Source organism: Protomyctophum bolini, assembly GCF_963924005.1.
Source record: "Protomyctophum bolini genome assembly, chromosome: 16".
Classification (NCBI taxonomy): domain Eukaryota; kingdom Metazoa; phylum Chordata; class Actinopteri; order Myctophiformes; family Myctophidae; genus Protomyctophum; species Protomyctophum bolini.
This window is the reverse complement of record NC_137877.1, coordinates 40488761-40508283: the sequence shown is the minus strand read 5'-3', so window position 1 is coordinate 40508283 and position 19523 is coordinate 40488761. Positions and strand designations below refer to the sequence as shown.

Below are 19523 nucleotides of genomic sequence, written 5' to 3'. Positions count from 1 at the left end.
TACCACTAGTACGTTACTATATGTACCTTGTTTATTGACTACTTAATTAATAGAAGACAAAAGATCCACTGGAACAAAATCAGTAATGTTCTCTTTTCTATTTCTGGGTTCAAATCCTTCTACATAATGTTGAGCATGTAGACATGTGAGCCAGTAGAGGGTGCTACAGGCCACACTGAGGAAATAGACAATCTGCAATGTTTTATTATGACTTCCCATAATCACTGGTGGAAGGTAACTAAGTACATTTACTCAACTACTGTACTTAAGTATCTTTCTGTTGAATTGAAAATGGAGGACCCTGTTGTAAACAAGTCAGAGCAGTTCTTGTATTGACTTGTTTTCGTTTGAAAGCTTGTACCCATTCAACAGCCCCAGAAATGAAGGCCTAGCTGGCCCTATACCTGGGCCCTCATCAAACCCTGTACAGTCAAGAGAATGTACCCACTACCACCCTTGGATCTCCATTTATGGAGCTGACCTGTTCTGACATTCCATATGTTGATCTGACCTCATCAAACCCTGTACAGTGAAGACATGCTCCTTATATGGCCAGTACAGAATTCATTCCATGTTGTTCTGACCCCCCCATGCCAAAGCACCAGTGCTCGTCCGGCAGTCTGCCGTCAACGAGGCGGATGCGTGCACGCGACCTCGCCCTTCTCGTCCCCAGGCGTCTTACTGGTAGATATGCTACTGTATGTTCACTATTTTTTTTTATTTTTAATAATGATAAAAAGTAAATGTTGGACATAGCAGGTTTCCACCAGACACCGTTCATATTCAATGTAGAGCATAATGACAGTGTTTCCCAAACTGTGGGTCGGGACCCATTTGTGGGTCACACGAATAGAGTAAAAAAATCCCATTTTATTTTCCTACATTTAAATTAAAAAGATTTTTTTAAATAGACAAAAAACTAAAAAAAAACTAAAAAGCAATATACATTAAAAAAAAACCTAACAAACACGTCTAATGAATTCCATAAAATAATAATAATAATTAAGTAGTGAAAATAGCTGATCTACAAGCGTGCAACGCTACACGAAGCAACGCGTTGCACGCCTGTAGATCTGCTATTTTCACTAGTACGGGTCCCGGACAAACACCTTAGGGTCTCAACCTGTGAACCTCTGATCTGCAAGACAGAGATATCTGTACGTTGGTTATATTTCATATCATTCTGCTCTGCATGACATACAGTGAAGACGGAGAGATATCTGTACACTACGTTGGTTATATTTCATATCATTCTGCTCTGCATGACAGAGATATCTGTACACTACGTTGGTTATATTTCATATCATTCTGCTCTGCATGACATACAGTGAAGACAGAGAGATATCTGTACACAACCTTATTTAGATATAATTATTTATTTAATCCAGTGCTGTACATACAGTAAATGTGCTTCTAGCTTATATAAAAACAACACATTTCATTAAGGCACAAAATTGTACAGAAATGATGTTTTGGCATCATTTGGCGTCCATGCGTTCTCTCGTATGCTATTGGTCAATATATAACCAGTTAGAACCCTTTGGTCGGGGGCAATACAAAAATAAAGTCTCAGTTCAATGTCAATCAATTAAATTACAAATTAAATCAATAGACTGTATTGAATTAAATCAATCTCTTCATCTGTAAACAATCATATATGAATTTAGCAGCTTTCAATCAATCACACAATTATCTATGTAACGGGTCCAGGGGTGCCCACACACTTTTGACTTGAGATTTACTTTTAAAATGACCCGTCCAGCTCTTCAAGATCTATACCCACCAAAAAATATATATATATTATCCTATTGCTAAAAAATATATATATAAAAAATATACCTGACGGAAATATACCTGAATAACGGAGCTGGCGTTACACTGAATAATGCATTTTATTAACTGTACAATAATGTGAAGACATTGAGGGCTGGATATGAACCTATAGTAGACCCAAGGCAGAGTACTTATGAATAGTCTGTGTGGAGGGGAGTGGAGTGCTGGTAAGCTCCATCCTAGCAAACACACCACGTCCAACATATTCTGATTCTGGTTTAGTGGGATGAGGAGTTTTGTGATTTTTCTTATATATTTCGGGGAATGTCATGTGTTCTACCTGCACAGCCTTTGTGCTCTACTGGTCTGGTAGATCGCGATCTACCTATAGGGCAACGCGTTAAGTTACGACAGGGAGAGTTTGCCCAGGGCGTCGTCCAGGCTGTGACTTGTGGACTTTGCTGGATAGAAGTCTTCCAGGGTGATCCGTGTGTTCCAGCCTCGGTTCAGAGTGAACTTGTAGACACTTACGATGAGAGCAGGAAACATCTCCATCAGGTCAATGTCAGCAGCAGCCTCAGCACTGTAAACACACAGAAACAGAGTACAGCCATATATACCCTCAGTTCAAAAGGCACAGCACAATGAGAAGTCCTTGCGGTCTTGTTTCCATTTAGGCCCTGCAGTATGTGCAATCATTTCATATAGTCATTGCATGAAGGGTGACAGCATGTAATTCAGACAGGGCATTACGTCTGCTCCCTTTATTTGTAGTTGCTATGTACGTCCCCACCAAAGAGGTCCACGTGTTATTGTGTGCAAAAGCGCATTATTGGTGATTTCCTCTACCATAAGCCCTCAATGAATTGCATTGAATTGAATGGGGTGTTGTCCTAATTCGCTTATTTCCATGGCACAAAAATAATTTATTTTATATATCCTCTCTTCATAATGTAAATAGTATCCCAAAGCGGCGCACTTTAGTACACTTATTTCAATGGAAATAAGCCAATTAGCACAAAAATGTCAAATTCAACGTACTGGTGCTGATGGAGATTGCGTATGAAGCGCAGCAGTCCAAACGCATCATCATGGTAGGGAAACCTCTTCCTCCTGTTGTCCATCTCCTCAAACACCTCCTGTGGCAACTGGAAAAACACACAACTTCAACATGAAACGGACCTGTTGTCTAATAACACACACACACACACACACACACACACACACACACACACACACACACACACACACACACACACACACACACACCTGAACCCTACATGATTTAGTCTCTAATGGACACACCTGAACCCTACATGATTTAGTCTAATAGACTACAGTAATACAGTATACATATGATTTAGTCTGAAAACACCAGACCGTAGCACTTGCCCTAGCCTCGAACAACTTCAGTGATGCTTGCGGAACTCGACTACGTCTCGTTCCTGACCGCATCACTGTCGTGGCAATAATCACGTTAAACTACACCCTCTCGTGTAAAATTGCTTAAGTATGTCGCTCTGGATTAAGAGCATCTGATAAAGGCCTAAATTGTAATGGACATGTATGTGTATTTTATACAGATTTAGTGTAATGGACATATATGTGTATAGGCTATTGTACACATGATTTAGTCACCTTGTGTTTCATGGTGTGTTTCCATGTGCTGAACAGTCCATCCTCAGCACACTGGTTCCACACAGCCATGACGTTGTGGCACTCAGGGTTTTCATAGTGCTTGTCGATTTCCTTCTCATTCGCAACCTTTTGCAGGAAATCAATTCTCCTGGAAGAATTTACAAAACAAACATATTGAGAAAAATAAATCAAAAGGTTTACTTTAAAACTGGCATCCATGTTTTGGGCAAGATATAAATTATGGGCAAGAAAATATCAAACAAAAACAACAACGAAAACATCATGTTGGTAGAAAACTTACTGTTGGATCAAAAGGTTTACTTTAAAAGCATGTTTGGGGCATGATATTATTGGCAGAAAACAATAATCAATAGACAAATTAGCTGATCTACAAGCTCCAAACGTGTTGTGAGCTTGTAGATGTGCTATTTATTTAATAGAGCTTAAGAGAATAAAATGAGCTGTGGTTGTGATTATGCCATGATATGAAGTATTGATTAAAGCTACTACTACTACTACTATTACTGTATGTGTAATGTGTACTTATTTCTAGTACTTTTTGTTTGTCCAGAAGTAGGGATGAGCCAAGCATTCCTCCACTTTAGGTCTTTTCTTTGGGTCTGCATGGATCATCCTCTCGATGAGATCCTTGGCAACCACATCCTGAACGTGATCCAGGTTGTAGATTCCATCGTAGATGTTGGTTTCACATCTAAAGTCATCACCGAAGGGATGGTGTCCTCCGGATAGGATGTAATACATCAACATCCCAGCCACCTGACAAAAGGAGCATGGAAATTAATTGCATCATTTATATTGTTCTCATTTATTTAATTGTTCTCAGTCAGATTTTCCTTTTTATTAACCTGGATATCAGCACTTCTTTTATAAACATCACTGTGAGCAGGTATCGTCTCCTTTGCCTTCCAGCATCTCGATCCTGCATTCTTTGTGTGGAGGGTTGTTCGTCCTTCCTGCAATCGTCGGCTTATTCCAAAATCTGCTAATCTTGCTTTATTTTTAACATCTATAAAGCAAATTGGGTAGATCAATACAATAAACAGTGTTTACTATTGATGGAAATGACATGAATTGTATGTTGTTTCATTCTCTGAAACTGTATAGGCTATGCTCTTAATCTATTCTGTATCTTACCAATCAAGACATTCTGGGGCTTGATATCCCGGTGGAGAATTTGAGGATACTGACAATGAAGAACATTTAAGCTATTGAGAACCTGCTTTGCAAGACCCTTCATTTCACCAAGGCTGTTTTCAGTGAAGTTACATTTGATGTATTCTTCCAGTGTGTATTCACATAACTGAAGACCAAGGTATCCAAAGTACTCATCCTCTGCAAAGTCGACATATCGTACAATCGAAGGATCATCAAGCTTTGGAAGACGTAAAAATCCTTCCTCATTCTTCAGCACACCGCAGTTGGATATGGGCATTCTCTTAACTGCAACTTCAGTGCCGTCATTTCTTAACCCCAAGAAGACCTCAGTTCCATCACTTCCCTTTGCAATGCGGAATTCAATATCTTTCCCAAACACAAGACTTCCAACTTTGATCACTTTACTTTCATCTATGTCTGCAAGCTTCTCTAACTGTTGCTTCCATCTTTGACTGATTGGGTGCCATTTCCGTAGTTTTGATGACACACTGGCTATGGGATGGATAGGTTGTGGTGTTGGTGACACACTGGCTATGGGGTGGATAGGTTGTGGTTGTGGTGACACACTGGCTACGGGGTGGATAGGTTGTGGTGTTGGTGACACACTGGCTATGGGGTGGATAGGTTGTGGTTGTGGTGACACACTGGCTACGTGGTGGATAGGTTGTGTTGTTGGTGACACACTGGCTACGGGGTGGATAGGTTTTGGTGTTGGTGACACACTGGCTATGGGGTGCATAGGTTGTGGTGACACACTGGCAATGGGGTGGATAGGTTGTGGTTGTGGTGACACACTGGCTATGGGGTGCATAGGTTGTGGTGACACACTGGCTACGGGGTGGATAGGTTGTGGTGTTGGTGACACACTGGCTTCAGGGTGTATAGGTTGTGGTTTTGGTGACACACTGGCTACGGGGTGGATAGGTTGCACATGTGAACTTTCAGTCAGACCAGATTTCTCAACAGGAACCGTTGTTGGCTTATCTGCATCAGTATGAACCTCATCTTTCAGCTTCTCTTGCTTCATTTGTTTTATCCTTCTCTTCTTCTTTTTGGATCCTGACAGCTCTGTGTTGGCAGTTGTGGAAACATCACGCTCTGAGCTTGCCTTGTTTAGGCACTTGTGCAGTTCTGTTATATCTTCTTTCAGTTTGATGAATTCTGTGTGGAGAACCGACATGACTGGAGACGCCGATGGAGGGCTCGTCTGAGGACGACGTAGAGAGAGAGTACAATATGCAATTCGCATTATAGCCTCAGGCACATGATCTATTCCCACTGATGCAAAGATGTCAGTGGCATGTTCACATGGAAGCAGGTTTGCCAGTATGCCATATGTATTCAATCTCACGCCAGGGGGGTGCTCTTTCTTCACAAAAGGAACAATCGTTGTGACCAATGTAACCATGAGGTTCTGATTCCAGTCATCTTTCACTTTGGTTTTTTGTGCGATCAAATATAGTAGGCTCAGAACAGTATCCTGTATTTCAGGATATGGAGTGCTTGTGGAAAGGAGTTTCAGCAGCTTGGGGATCATAGACAGTGATACCTCACTGGGTATCTCTTTCATTGCGCGGACAACTATAGATACATTTGAAACAAGTAGGTGTACAGCCTTTATGGGTACATCAACCATTGAAAGAATCTTGTCTGCTTTCTCAATGTAGAAGTTCATCTTATCATTGTCCTTCAACCACTTAATACTTCTCTGACGATACTCTTCTCGTAGTAGTAACATGTCAATGGTGGTCAGATGGCTCTCAGGATCCTCCTCCAGCATGTAACGATCAAACATGCTGAAAACTTCTGTTGGTGTTTTCTGTTGCACAGCAATATGCAGATCTATAAAACGTTTTATTTTAGAATAATAGTCACCGTCGCTCAATGAAAGCTCATGCATCATGTCAGACATTTTTAAATTGAATAAACCATGAGCAGGATGTCCATTAGTTATTGGTGCTATAATCGCTCCAGCTTTGACTAGGACTTTCACAATATCACCTCTCTTACTGATGGCAGCAACCTGAACTGGTGTCATAGCGCGGGGACCATTTGCAAGAACATTTGGTTGTGCTCCTGCTTTAATCAGTTTGTGCACAAAATCAAGTGGTGTTTTGTAATAAGAGGCATAATGTAGAGGGGTCCAGTTTTTTGTGGATAAGTCATCTGGGTTTGCACGCTCTTTCAGAAGGAATGCAAAAATGTCCTCCTTGTGAAATGCCACAGCAGCACTTAAGGGACATATATGACTGTTGAGCTCTTTGCATGGGTAAAGGCCATTGATGTCTTTGCCTCGGATTGATTTCTTGAACTTGTTGAGGTCGCCACTCATAATGAGCTGTATTATGGGATGTGTTTCTGTTGGGGCCGATGTGGTCCCTGGTGGAACCTCTCTGAGCTCATTGATCATGCTCTGTGCTACCGGATCCATTTCTTTGCTTCAGAATAGCTGTGGGTTGACGAAGAAAAAGGTGTTCAATACATTTATTCAAACATGGATTATGTATTTAACTGAAGAAAGGTTCCGTTTTAAAAATGGTTGTTGTGTAATCATTGGTTTAAAGTAAGTATATTTACTCAAGTACTGAATACCATTTTGAGGCACAATACTTTATACTTCTACTCCACTACATCAGAGGCAAATGTATTTACTGAGTTACTTATAGAGTTCACATTGTGAGCTTGTAGATCGGCTATGTTTGAAAGATGTTTGAGAAAAAATAAAGAAAATAAACTTTTGAAATGAGACATTCTGCAGAATGAGTCGGCTACTTTTACTTTTGATATGTTAAGTACATTTTGATGACAATACATCTGTACTTTAGCTTGAATTACTTTCTTAGTAAGTATTTATTCATTGTAGTAGATACATGAAAAAACCTTTCCACCCTGTGTGTAATTGTTAAGGTTTAGGGCTGAAGGTCGCAGTTAACTATGAAACTTTCCCTCACCGTCACTCACAATCCCCATACATTTTTGTCACTCATTTTCTCACGTCACTCACAATGATACCTGTCCATTTAAACTCAGACAGGCCTGCCCCAAAGTTAGTGAAGCAGCAGGTATATGGCAACAGGCCCTGTACCTGGGACCTCATCAAACCCTGTACACTCAATACACTGTCACCCTTAGATCTCCATAAATGGAGCTGACCTATTCTGACATTCCATATGTTGATCTGACCTCAATCAAACCCTGTATACTCAAGACACGCTCCATATGGCCAGTACACGCAACCTCACCCTTTAGGCCAGGGCAAGGTCGTTTCTCGCCACCAGGTGTCTTACTGGTCTTTTGAATTTGTACTCACCCGTGTGAACTGAGTGGTGCAGCTCCCCCCACCCCCACCTCTCTCTCTCTCTCTCTCTCTCTCTCTCATTAGCAGGCAACATTGCAGCACCATCCCTCTCTCTGTTTCTGGCGCCCCCTACTGGTACCTTATTAGCCAGGCTAATACTGGTGCTCATGACCACATGGGTACATAGGTGTACACACATTGCTAGTTGTAGGAGTGGTTGCACCACTCAAAAATCAGACCTGTCATAGTCACTCAAACCAAACCACCTTTGAGATATACAGTACAAAAAAACTCTGTTCTTGTTCTGATGGTAGGAAGGAAGGGGTTAAGTAAGGACGAGTGGAAACATGATTTCACAAATCAGCTCATACCATACAGTATCTATCTGCGAACATTTTTACAAAAGATATGTTCATAATAAACAACTAATACAAGTCAAACCAACAGCTTTAAGAATAAGTTGTTACATTTAACTTACAGTTTCTGGGTATAATCTTGACAACACGACTCTTTCAAATCCACATAAACATTGTTACTTACAGTTACAGTAGTAGGACTTCCCACTTCCTCTTCCTTCTCTCTCTCTCTCTCTCTCTCTCTCTCTCTCTCTCTCTCTCTCTCTCTCTCTCCTCTTCTAACTTTCACTATCCAGTAAACTAAGCTTGAATTCCCATGAAATAGAATGTATGAAAATTGTGTGTGTGTGTGTGTGTGTGTGTGTGTGTGTGTGTGTGTGTGTGTGTGTGTGAGTGTGCGTGTGTGTGTGTGTGTGTGTGTGTGTGTGTGTGTGTGTGTGTGTGACCTGGACGGCAGTAGCTCAGCGGTAGAGGTTCAGGTTCAAGTTTATTTAGGGTGTGTTCGGAAATGCGCACCGGGAATGCGGTCAGGTCAGTTTGTTTAGTGTGGTGGGCGGTGACGTCACAGAGTGCGTTCAGTGTGCCTTATTTACAAACGACCACAGCTGTGGTCGTTCGTAAATAATTCACACCGGACAACCCCAGCTTCAGGGTAGGGTCGCTCAGTGCGGGCATTCGCCACACCCGGTGCGCAGCGCACTGGATTTTAGATCAAACAATGAAACAACAAATACAACAAACAGCACACATAGCAGATACCAAAAGTACAGTAAAGTGCACATTAACCATTAAAGTGCAAGCGTTAAAGTGCTATGCAATAAGTGCACGTTGGCCATAGGAAGTGCATGTGCATACGCACGAGACAAATAAAGTGCTCATCATAAGATTTAGCAGCATTCAGTGTGCAAAAAGAGACAGGTGTGAGTGGCCGCTAGAGCATCCAGATGTGAACCCTGAGGATCCCAGGTTCGATCCCTGTGGGCTCCCCCGATCGAAGTGTCCTTGAGCAAGACTCTCAACCCTTAATTTAACCCCATGTGCAGGGTTGGTGCCTTGCATGGTTTCCTCTGTCGTGTGTGCGTGCATTTGTGCGTTTATTTACATTTTTGGATGTGCTACGTTTGGTATACTGTATTTGGGTTTAGCACTCCAATGAGAACCATTGCTGATGCACACTCACTCCAATGAGAACCATTGCTGATGCACACTCACTCCAATGAGAACCATTGCTGATGCACAACCTCTTTTTCTCATTGCATTGTTTTTGAACACTTGGTGGCTTCAGATTGACATCAATGGGTGTGTAATCAGAGGGTCACACACAGGTGCACTGATCAGATGGATGGACCAATCAGGTTAGACGCAGGCAGGCAGGCAGGCAGCTAGCTATAGCTAGCTCAGATATTCTAAAAGTCTAAAACTGAACTCTCCTGGTATCCCTGCTGCTTTGGCAAGTCATTTTTTCCTTCAACCGAAAAAGTGATGCTTAGATATCAGGTCGTTATAGATAAACACTAGGTTCCTTGTTTAGCTGCTATCCTATAGTTTATTTGAGGCACTATACTATATTCTATTTACCACTACTATGTTACTATTTACTATGTTTTTTTACTACAGTTCATGTTCACTTATTCTGATTTATCACTTCCAATTAGCAGACAATAGCATGGTATATTTAACCATATTATGGTTAAATTGTAATTGAATTGGACATTTTTCTTAAAACATGAAATAGTTTCCATAATAACCAACAACATAATACTGACTGATGGAAGTGACTTTCTATTCAGTAAAAATGAATAAAGTTCAGATGATCTAATGCTATTTACTATTAATAGAAGACAAAACAACCACTAGAACAAAATCAGTGATGTTCTCTTTTCTATTTCTGGGTTCAAATCCTTCTACATAATGTTGAGCATGTAGACATGTGAGCCAGTAGATGGTGCTACAGGCCACACTGAGGAAATAGACAATCTGCAATGTTTTATTATGACTTCCCATAATCACTGGTGGAAGGTAACTAAGTACATTTACTCAACTACTGTACTTAAGTATCTTTCTGTTGAATTGAAAATGGAGGACCCTGTTGTAAACAAGTCAGAGCAGTTCTTGTATTGACTTGTTTTCGTTTGAAAGCTTGTACCCATTCAACAGCCCCAGAAATGAAGGCCTAGCTGGCCCTATACCTGGGCCCTCATCAAACCCTGTACAGTCAAGAGAATGTCCCCACTACCACCCTTGGATCTCCATTTATGGAGCTGACCTGTTCTGACATTCCATATGTTGATCTGACCTCATCAAACCCTGTACACTCAAGACGTGCTCCTTATATGGCCAGTACAGAATTCATTCCATGTTGTTCTGACCCCCCCCATGCCAAAGCGCCAGCGCTCGCCCGGCAGTCTGCCGTCAACGAGGCGGATGCGTGCACGCGACCTCGCCCTTCTCGTCCCCAGGCGTCTTACTGGTATAGATATGCTACTGTATGTTCACTATTTATTTTATTTTATTTCTTTTTTAATAATGATAAAAAGTAAATGTTGGACATAGCAGGTTTCCACCAGACAGCGTTCGTATTCAATGTAGAGCATAATGACACAGTGTTTCTGTGACCCATTTGTGGGTCACAGACACATTTCTATGGGTCACAAGACTAGAGTAAAAAGATCGTTTTTTCCCCCTACATTTAAATTAAAAAGATTTTTTTAAATAAACAAAAAAGAAAAAAACCCCAAAAAGCAATATACATTTTAAAACAAACTAACAAACACATCTAAAAAATACCATGAATAAATAAAAAATAATAAGAATTAAGATGTAGTGAAAATAGATGATCTACAAGCGTGCAACGCTGCACGAAGCAACGCGTTGCACGCCTGTAGATCTGCTTTTTTCACTAGTACGGGTCCCGGACAAACACTTTAGGGTCTCAACCTGTGAACCTCTGATCTGCATGACAGAGATATCTGTACACTACGTTGGTTATATTTCATATCAGTCTGCTCTGCATGACATACAGTGAAGACAGAGAGATCTCTGTACACAACCTTATTTAGATATAATTATTTATTTAATCCAGTGCTGTACATACAGTAAATGAGCTTCTAGCTTTTATAAAAACAACACATTTCATTAAGGCACAAAATTGTACAGAAATGATGTTTTGGCATCATTTGGCGTCTATGCGTTTTCTCTCGTATGCTATTGGTCAATATATAACCAGTTATAACCCTTTGGTCGGGGGCAATACAAAAATAAAGTCTCAGTTCAATGTCAATCAATGTTGTACAAATTAAATCAATAGACTGTATTGAATTAAATCAATCTCTTCATCTGTAAACAATCATAATATATGAATTTAGCAGCTTTCAATCAATCATGTCATACAATTATCTATGTAACGGGTCCAGGGGTGCCCACACACTTTTGACTTGAGATTTACTTTTAAAATGACCCGTCCAGCTCTTCAAGATCTACCCACCAAAAAAAAAATATATATATTATCCCATTGCTATAAAAAAAATATATATATATAAAAACAATATACCTGACGGAAATATACCTGAATAACGGAGCTGGAGTTACACTGAATAATGCATTTTATTAACTGTACAATAATGTGAAGACATTGAGGGCTGGATATGAACCTATAGTAGACCCAAGGCAGAGTACTTATGAATAGTCTGTGTGGAAGTGTGGAGGGGAGTGGAGTGCTGGTAAGCTCCATCCTAGCAAACACACCACGTCCAGCATATTCTGATTCTGGTTTAGTGGGATGAGGAGTTTTGTGATTTTTCTTATATATTTCGGGGAATGCCATGTGTTCTACCTGCACAGCCTTTGTGATCTACTGGTCTGGTAGATCGCGATCTACCTTTTGGGCAACGCGTTAAGTTACGACAGGGAGAGTTTGCCCAGGGCGTCGTCCAGGCTGTGATTTGTGGACTTTGCTGGATAGAAGTCTTCCAGGGTGATCCGTGTGTTCCAGCCTCGGTTCAGAGTGAACTTGTAGACACTTACGACGAGAGCAGGAAACATCTCCATCAGGTCAATGTCAGCAGCAGCCTCAGCACTGTAAACACACAGAAACAGAGTACAGCCATATATACACTCAGTTCAAAAGGCACAGCACCAATAAGAAGTCCTTGCGGTCTTGTTTCCATTTAGGCCCTGCAGTATGTGCAATCAATGCATAGTCATTGCATGAAGGGTGACAGCATGTAATTCAGACAGGGCATTACGTCTGCTCCCTTTATTTGTAGTTGTTACGTCCCCACCAAAGAGGTCCAGGTGTTATTTTGTGCAAAAGCGCATTATTAGTGATTTTCCCCTACCATAAGCCCTCAATGAATTGCATTGAATTGCATTGAATTGAATGGGGTGTTGTCCTAATTCGCTTATTTCCATGGCACAAAAATATTGTCTTTTATATATCCTCTCTTCATAATGTAAATAGTATCCCAAGCGGCGCACTTTAGTACACTTATTTCAATGGAAATAAGCCAATTAGCACAAAAATGTCAACTTCAACGTACTGGTGCTGATGGAGATTGCGTATGAAGCGCAGCAGTCCAAACGCATCATCATGGTAGGGAAACCTCTTCCTCCTGTTGTCCATCTCCTCAAACACCTCCTGTGGCAACTGGAAAAACACACAACTTCAACATGAATCGGACCTGTTGTCTAATAAACACACACATATACACACCTGAACCCTACATGATTTAGTCTCTAATGGACACACCTGAACCCTACATGATTTAGTGTAATAGACTACAGTAATACAGTATACATATGATTTTGTCTGAAAACACCAGACCGTAGCACTTGCCCTAGCCTCGAACAACTTCAGTGATGCTTGCGGAACTCGACTACGTCTCGTTCCTGACCGTATCACTGTCGTGGCAATAATCACGTTAAACTACACCCTCTCGTGTAAAATTGCTTAAGTATGTCGCTCTGGATTAAGAGCATCTGATAAAGGCCTAAATTGTAATGGACATATATGTGTATTTTATACAGATTTAGTGTAATGGACATATATGTGTATAGGCTATTGTAGACATGATTTAGTCACCTTGTGTTTCATGGTGTTTTTCCATGTGCTGAACAGTCCATCCTCAGCACACTGGTTCCACACCGCCATGACGTTGTGGCGCTCAGGGTTTTCATAGTGCTTGTCGATTTCCTTCTCATTCGCAACCTTTTGCAGGAAATCAATTCTCCTGGAAGAATTTACAAAACAAACATATTGAGAAAAATAAATCAAAAGGTTTACTTTAAAACAACAACGAAAACATCATGTTGGTAGAACACTTACTGTTGGATCAAAATGTTTACTTTAAAACCATGTTTGGGGCATGATATTATTGGTAGAAAAAAATTATCAATAGCCAAATTAGCTGATCTACGAGCTCCAAACGTGTTGTGACCCGTTGTGAGCTGGTAGATGTGCTTTTTTTTTAATAGAGCTTAAGAGAATAAAATGAGCTGTGGTTGTGATTATGCCATGATATGAAGTATTGATTAAAGCTACTACTACTACTGTATGTGTAATGTGTACTTATAGTACGTTTTGTTTGTCCAGAAGTAGGGATGAGCCAAGCATTCCTCCACTTTAGGTCTTTTCTTTGGGTCTTCATGGATCATCCTCTCGATGAGATCCTTGGCATCCACATCCTGAACGTGATCCAGGTTGTAGATTCCATCGTAGATGTTGGTTTCACATCTAAAGTCATCACCGAAGGGATGGTGTCCTCCGGATAGGATGTAATACATCAACATCCCAGCCACCTGACAAAAGGAGCATGGAAATGTATTTAATCATTTATATTGTTCTCATTTATTTAATTGTTCTCAGTCAGATTTTCCTTTTTATTAACCTGGATATCAGCACTTCTTTTAGCAACATCACTGTGAGCAGGTATCGTCTCCTTTGCCTTCCAGCATCTCGTTCCTGCATTGATTGTGTGGAGGGTTGTCCGTCCTTCCTGCAATCGTCGGCTTATTCCAAAATCTGCTAATCTTGCTTTATTTTTAACATCTATAAAGCAAATTGGGTAGATCAATACAATAAACAGTGTTTACTATTCTCTGAAACTGTATAGGCTATGCTCTTAATCTATTCTGTATCTTACCAATCAAGACATTCTGGGGCTTGATATCCCGGTGGAGAATTTGAGGATACTGACAATGAAGAACATTTAAGCTATTGAGAACCTGCTTTGCAAGACCCTTCATTTCACCAAGGCTGTCTTCAGTGAAGTTACATTTGATGTACTCTTCCAGTGTGTATTCACATAACTGAAGACCAAGGTATCCAAAGTCCTCATCCTCTGCAAAGTCGACATATCGTACAATCGAAGGATCATCAAGCTCTGGAAGACGTAAAAATCCTTCCTCATTCTTCAGCACACCGCAGTTGGATATGGGCATTCTCTTAACTGCAACTTCAGTGCCGTCATTTCGTAACCCCAAGAAGACCTCAGTTCCATCACTTCCCTTTGCAATGCGGAATTCATTATCTTTCACAAACACAAGACTTCCAACTTTGATCACTTTACTTTCATCTATGTCTGCAAGCTTCTCTAACTGTTGCTTCCATCTTTGACTGATTGGGTGCCATTTCCGTGGCTTTGATGACACAGTGGCTATGGGAGGGATATGTTGTGGTTTTGGTGACACACTGGCTACGGGTTGGATAGGTTGAGGTGTTGGTGACACACTAGCTACGGGGTGGATAGGTTGTGGTTTTGATGACACACTGGCTACGGGGTGGATAGGTTGTGGTGTTGGTGACACACTGGCTACGGAGTGGATAGGTTGTGGTGTTGGTGACACACTGGCTACGGGATAGATAGTTTGTGGTGTTGGTGACACACTGGCTATGGGGTGGATAGGTTGTGGTTTTGGTGACACACTGGCTACGGGGTGGATAGGTTGTGGTGTTGGTGACACACTGGCTACAGGGTGGATAGGTTGTGGTTGTGGTGACACACTGGCTACGGGGTGGATAGGTTGTGGTTGTGGTGACACACTGGCTACGGGGTGGATAGGTTGTGGTTTTGGTGACACACTGGCTACGGGGTGGATAGGTTGTGGTTTTGGTAACACACTGGCTACGGGGTGCATAGGTTGTGGTGTTGGTGACACACTGGCTACGGGGTGGATAGGTTGTGGTTTTGGTAACACACTGGCTACGGGGTGGATATGTTGTGGTTTTGGTAACACACTGGCTACGGGGTGGATAGGTTGTGGTTTTGGTGACACACTGGCTACGGGCTGGATAGGTTGCACATGTGAACTTTCAGTCAGACCAGATTTCTCAACAGGAACCGTTGTTGGCTTATCTGCATCAGTATGAACCTCATCTTTCAGCTCCTCTTGCTTCATTTGTTTTATCCTTCTCTTCTTCTTTTTGGATCCTGACAGCTCTGTGTTGGCAGTTGTGGAAACATCACGCTCTGAGCTTGCCTTGTTTAGGCACTTGTGCAGTTCTGTTATATCTTCTTTCAGTTTGATGAATTCTGTGTGGAGAGTCGACATGACTGGAGACGCCGATGGAGGGCTCGTCTGAGGACGACGTAGAGAGAGAGTACAATATGCAATTCGCATTATAGCCTCAGGCACATGATCTATTCCCACTGATGCAAAGATGTCAGTGGCATGTTCACATGGAAGCAGGTTTGCCAGTATGCCATATGTATTCAATCTCACGCCAGGGGGGTGATCTTTCTTCACAAAAGGAACAATCGTTGTGACCAATGTAACCATGAGGTTCTGATTCCAGTCATCTTTAACTTTTGTTATTTTTGTGATCAAATATAGTAGCCTCAGAACATTATCCTGTATTTCAGGATATGGAGTGCTTGTGGAAAGGAGTTTCAGCAGCTTGGGGATCATAGACAGTGATACCTCACTGGGTATCTCTTTCATTGCGCGGACAACTATAGATACATTAGAAACAAGTAGGTGTACAGCCTGTATGGGTACATCGACCATTGAAAGAATCTTGTCTGCTTTCTCAATGTAGAAGTTCATCTTATCATTGTCCTTCAACCACTTAATACTTCTCTGACGATACTCTTCTCCTAGTGGTCCGTTAAGCATTGACATTAACTCGTCAATGACGGTCAGATGGCTCTGAGGATTCTCCTCCAGCATGTAACGATCAAACATGCTGAAAACTTCTGTTGGTGTTTTCTGTTGCACAGCAATATACAGATCTATAAAAAGTTTTATTTTATAATAATAGTCACCGTCGCTCAATGAAAGCTCATGCATCATGTCAGATATTTTTAAATTGAAAAGACCATGAGCAGGATGTTCATCAGAGATTGGTGTTATAATCCCTCCAGCTTTGACTAGGACTTTCACAATATCACCTCTCTTACTGATGGCAGCAACCTGAAGTGGTGACATAGCGCGGGGACCATTTGCAAGAACATTAGGATGTGCTCCTGCTTTAATCAGTTTGTGCACAAAATCAAGTGGTGTTTTGTAATAAGAGGCATAATGTAGAGGGGTCCAGTTTTTCGTGGATAAGTGATCTGTGTTTGCACACTCTTTCAGAAGGAATGCAAAAATGTCCTCCTTGTGAAATGCCACAGCAGCACTTAAGGGACATATATGACTGTTGAGCTCTTTGCATGGGTAAAGGCCATTGATGTCTTTGCCTCGGATTGATTTCTTGAACTGCTTTAGGTCGCCACTCTTAATGAGCTGTATTACGGGATGTGTTTCTGTTGGGGCTGATGTGGTCCCTGGTGGAACCTCTCTGAGCTCATTGTTCATGCTCTGTGTTACCGGATCCATTTCTTTGCTTCAGAATAGCTGTAGGTTGACGAAGAAAAAGGTGTTCAATACATTTATTCAAACATGGATTATGTATTTAACTGAAGAAAGGTTCCGTTTTAGAAATGGTTGTTGTGTAATCATTGGTTTAAAGTAAGTACATTTACTCAAGTACTGAATACCATTTTGAGGCACAATACTTTATACTTCTACTCCACTACATCAGAGGCAAATGTATTTACTGAGTTACTTATAGAGTTCACATTGTGAGCTTGTAGATCGGCTATGTTTGAAAGATGTTTGACAAAAAATAAAGAAAAAAAACTTTTGAAATGAGACATTCTGCAGAATGAGTCGGCTACTTTTACTTTTGATATGTTAAGTACATTTTGATGACAATACATCTGTACTTTAGCTTGAATTACTTTCTTAGCAAGTATTTATTCATTGTAGTAGATACATGAAAAAACCTTTCCACCCTGTGTGTAATTGTTAAGGTTTAGGGCCGAAGGTCACAGTTAACTATGAAACCTTCCCTCACCGTCACTCACAATCCCCATACATTTTTGTCACTCATTTTGTCACGTCACTCACAATGATACCTGTCCATTTAAACTCGGGCCTGCCCCAAAGTTATTTGTGCAGCCGCAGGTATATGGCAACAGGCCCTATACCTGGGCACTCATCAAACCCTGTACACTCAATACACTGTCACCCTTAGATCTCCATAAATGGAGCTGACCCTTTTCTGACATTCCATATATTGATCACAAACCAAACCACCTTTGACATATACAGTACAAAAAAAAACTGTTCTTGTTCTGATGGTAGAGAGGAAGGGGTTAAGTAAGGACGAGTGGAAAAATGATTTCACAAATCAGCTCATACCGTACAGTATCTATCTGCGAACATTTTTACAAAAAATATGTTCATAATAAACAACTACTATAAGTCAAACCAACAGCTTTAAGAATAAGGTGTTACATTTTACTTACAGTTTCTGGGTATAATCTTGACAACACGACTCTTTCAAATCCACATAAACATTGTTACTTACAGTAGTAGGACTTCCCACTTCCTCTTCCTTCTCTCTCTCTCTCTCTCTCTCTCTCTCTCTCTCTCTCTCTCTCTCTCTCTCTCTCTCTCTCTCTCTTATAACTTTCACTATCCAGTAAACTAAGCTTGAATTCCCATGAAATAGAAAGTATTATTAAAAATTACTTTGTGTGTGTGTGTGTGTGTGTGTGTGTGTGTGTGTGTGTGTGTGTGTGTGTGTGTGTGTGTGTGTGTGTGTGTGTGTGTGTGTGTGTCACCTGGACGGCACCTGGACGGCAGTAGCTCAGCGGTAGAGGTTCAAGGTTCAAGTTTATTTAAGGTGTGTTCGGAAATGCGCACCGGGAATGTGGTCAGGTCAGTTTGTTTAGTGTGGTGGGCGGTGACGTCACAGAGTGCGTTCAGTGTGCCTTATTTACGAACGACAGCTGTGGTCGTTCGTAAATTATTCACACCGGACAACCCCATGCAGCTTCAGGGTAGGGTCGATCAGTGCGCAGCGCACTGGATTTTTAAACGACAACGCACCGGATTTTAGATCAAACAATGAAACAACAAATACAACAAACAGTACACATAGCAGATACCAAAAGGCAAAAGTACAGTAAAGTGCACATTAACCATCAAAGTGCAAGCGTTAAAGTGCTATGCAATAAGTGCACGTTGGCCATAGGAAGTGCATGTGCATACGCACGAGATCAATAAAGTGCTCATCCTAAGATTTAGCTTCATTCAGTGTGCAAAAAGAGACGGGTGTGAGTGGCCGCTAGAGCATCCAGATGTGAACCCTGAGGATCCCAGGTTCGATCCCTGTGGCCTCCCCCGATCGAAGTGTCCTTGAGCAAGACTCTCAACCCTTAATTTAACCCCATGTGCAGGGTTGGTGCCTTGCATGGTTTCCTCTGTCGTGTGTGTGCGTGCGTTTGTGTGTTTATCTAAACTTTTGGATGTGCTACGTTTGGTATACTGTATTTGGGTTTAGCACTCCAATGAGAACCATTGCTGATGCACACTCACTCCAATGAGAACCATTGCTGATGCACACTCACTCCAATGAGAACCATTGCTGATGCACACTCACTCCAATGAGAACCATTGCTGATGCACACTCACTCCAATGAGAACCATTGCTGATGCACACTCACTCCAATGAGAACCATTGCTGATGCACACTCACTCCAATGAGAACCATTGCTGATGCACAACCTCTTTTTCTCATTGCATTGTTTTTGAACACTTTGGTGGCTTCAGATTGACATCAATGGGTGTGTAATCAGAGGGTCACACACAGGTGCACTGATCAGATGGATGGACCAACAGGACCAATCAGGTTAGACGCAGGCAGGCAGCTAGCTATAGCTATAGCTCAGATATTCTAATAGTAGGCCTATATGTTTTAATAATTCTGCTAAATAACTGAACTCTCCTGGTAT

General features: G+C 41.3%; 2 protein-coding genes across 2 annotated transcripts; both read right to left on the bottom strand.

The window, feature by feature from the left end:
* Positions 1-2175: 2175 nt before the first annotated feature.
* Positions 2176-3483, bottom strand: LOC308330667 (uncharacterized protein). The gene is made up of 3 exons (XM_080785622.1): positions 3412-3483; positions 2815-2921; positions 2176-2356 (listed from the first exon to the last, which is right to left on the bottom strand). The coding sequence occupies exons 1-3, from the start codon at positions 3478-3480 to the stop codon at positions 2179-2181; spliced, it is 354 nt and encodes a 117-aa protein (XP_080641748.1). The 5' UTR covers positions 3481-3483; the 3' UTR covers positions 2176-2178.
* An 8549-nt stretch (positions 3484-12032) lies between these two features.
* LOC308330970 (uncharacterized protein) lies at positions 12033-14870 on the bottom strand. Its single transcript, XM_080786036.1, has 6 exons — positions 14382-14870; positions 14127-14287; positions 13817-14037; positions 13322-13469; positions 12780-12886; positions 12033-12316 (listed from the first exon to the last, which is right to left on the bottom strand). Exons 1-6 carry the CDS (start codon positions 14677-14679, stop codon positions 12139-12141), a joined length of 1113 nt encoding a protein of 370 aa, XP_080642162.1. The 5' UTR covers positions 14680-14870; the 3' UTR covers positions 12033-12138.
* Positions 14871-19523: the final 4653 nt, after the last annotated feature.

Coding starts and splice junctions, on each gene's coding strand:
- LOC308330667 (XM_080785622.1), bottom strand. CDS start 3,480: ATGGCTGTGTGGAACCAGTGTGCTGAGGATGGACTGTTCAGCACATGG. Junction 2,922..3,411: donor AACACACCATGAAACACAAG/GTGACTAAATCA, acceptor GTGTTTTTCCAG/TTGCCACAGGAGGTGTTTGA. Junction 2,357..2,814: donor CGCAATCTCCATCAGCACCA/GTACGTTGAATT, acceptor GTGTGTTTACAG/TGCTGAGGCTGCTGCTGACA.
- LOC308330970 (XM_080786036.1), bottom strand. CDS start 14,679: ATGCCCATATCCAACTGCGGTGTGCTGAAGAATGAGGAAGGATTTTTA. Junction 14,038..14,126: donor AAAGAAGTGCTGATATCCAG/GTTAATAAAAAG, acceptor TCCTTTTGTCAG/GTGGCTGGGATGTTGATGTA. Junction 12,887..13,321: donor AAAACACCATGAAACACAAG/GTGACTAAATCA, acceptor GTGTTTTTCCAG/TTGCCACAGGAGGTGTTTGA.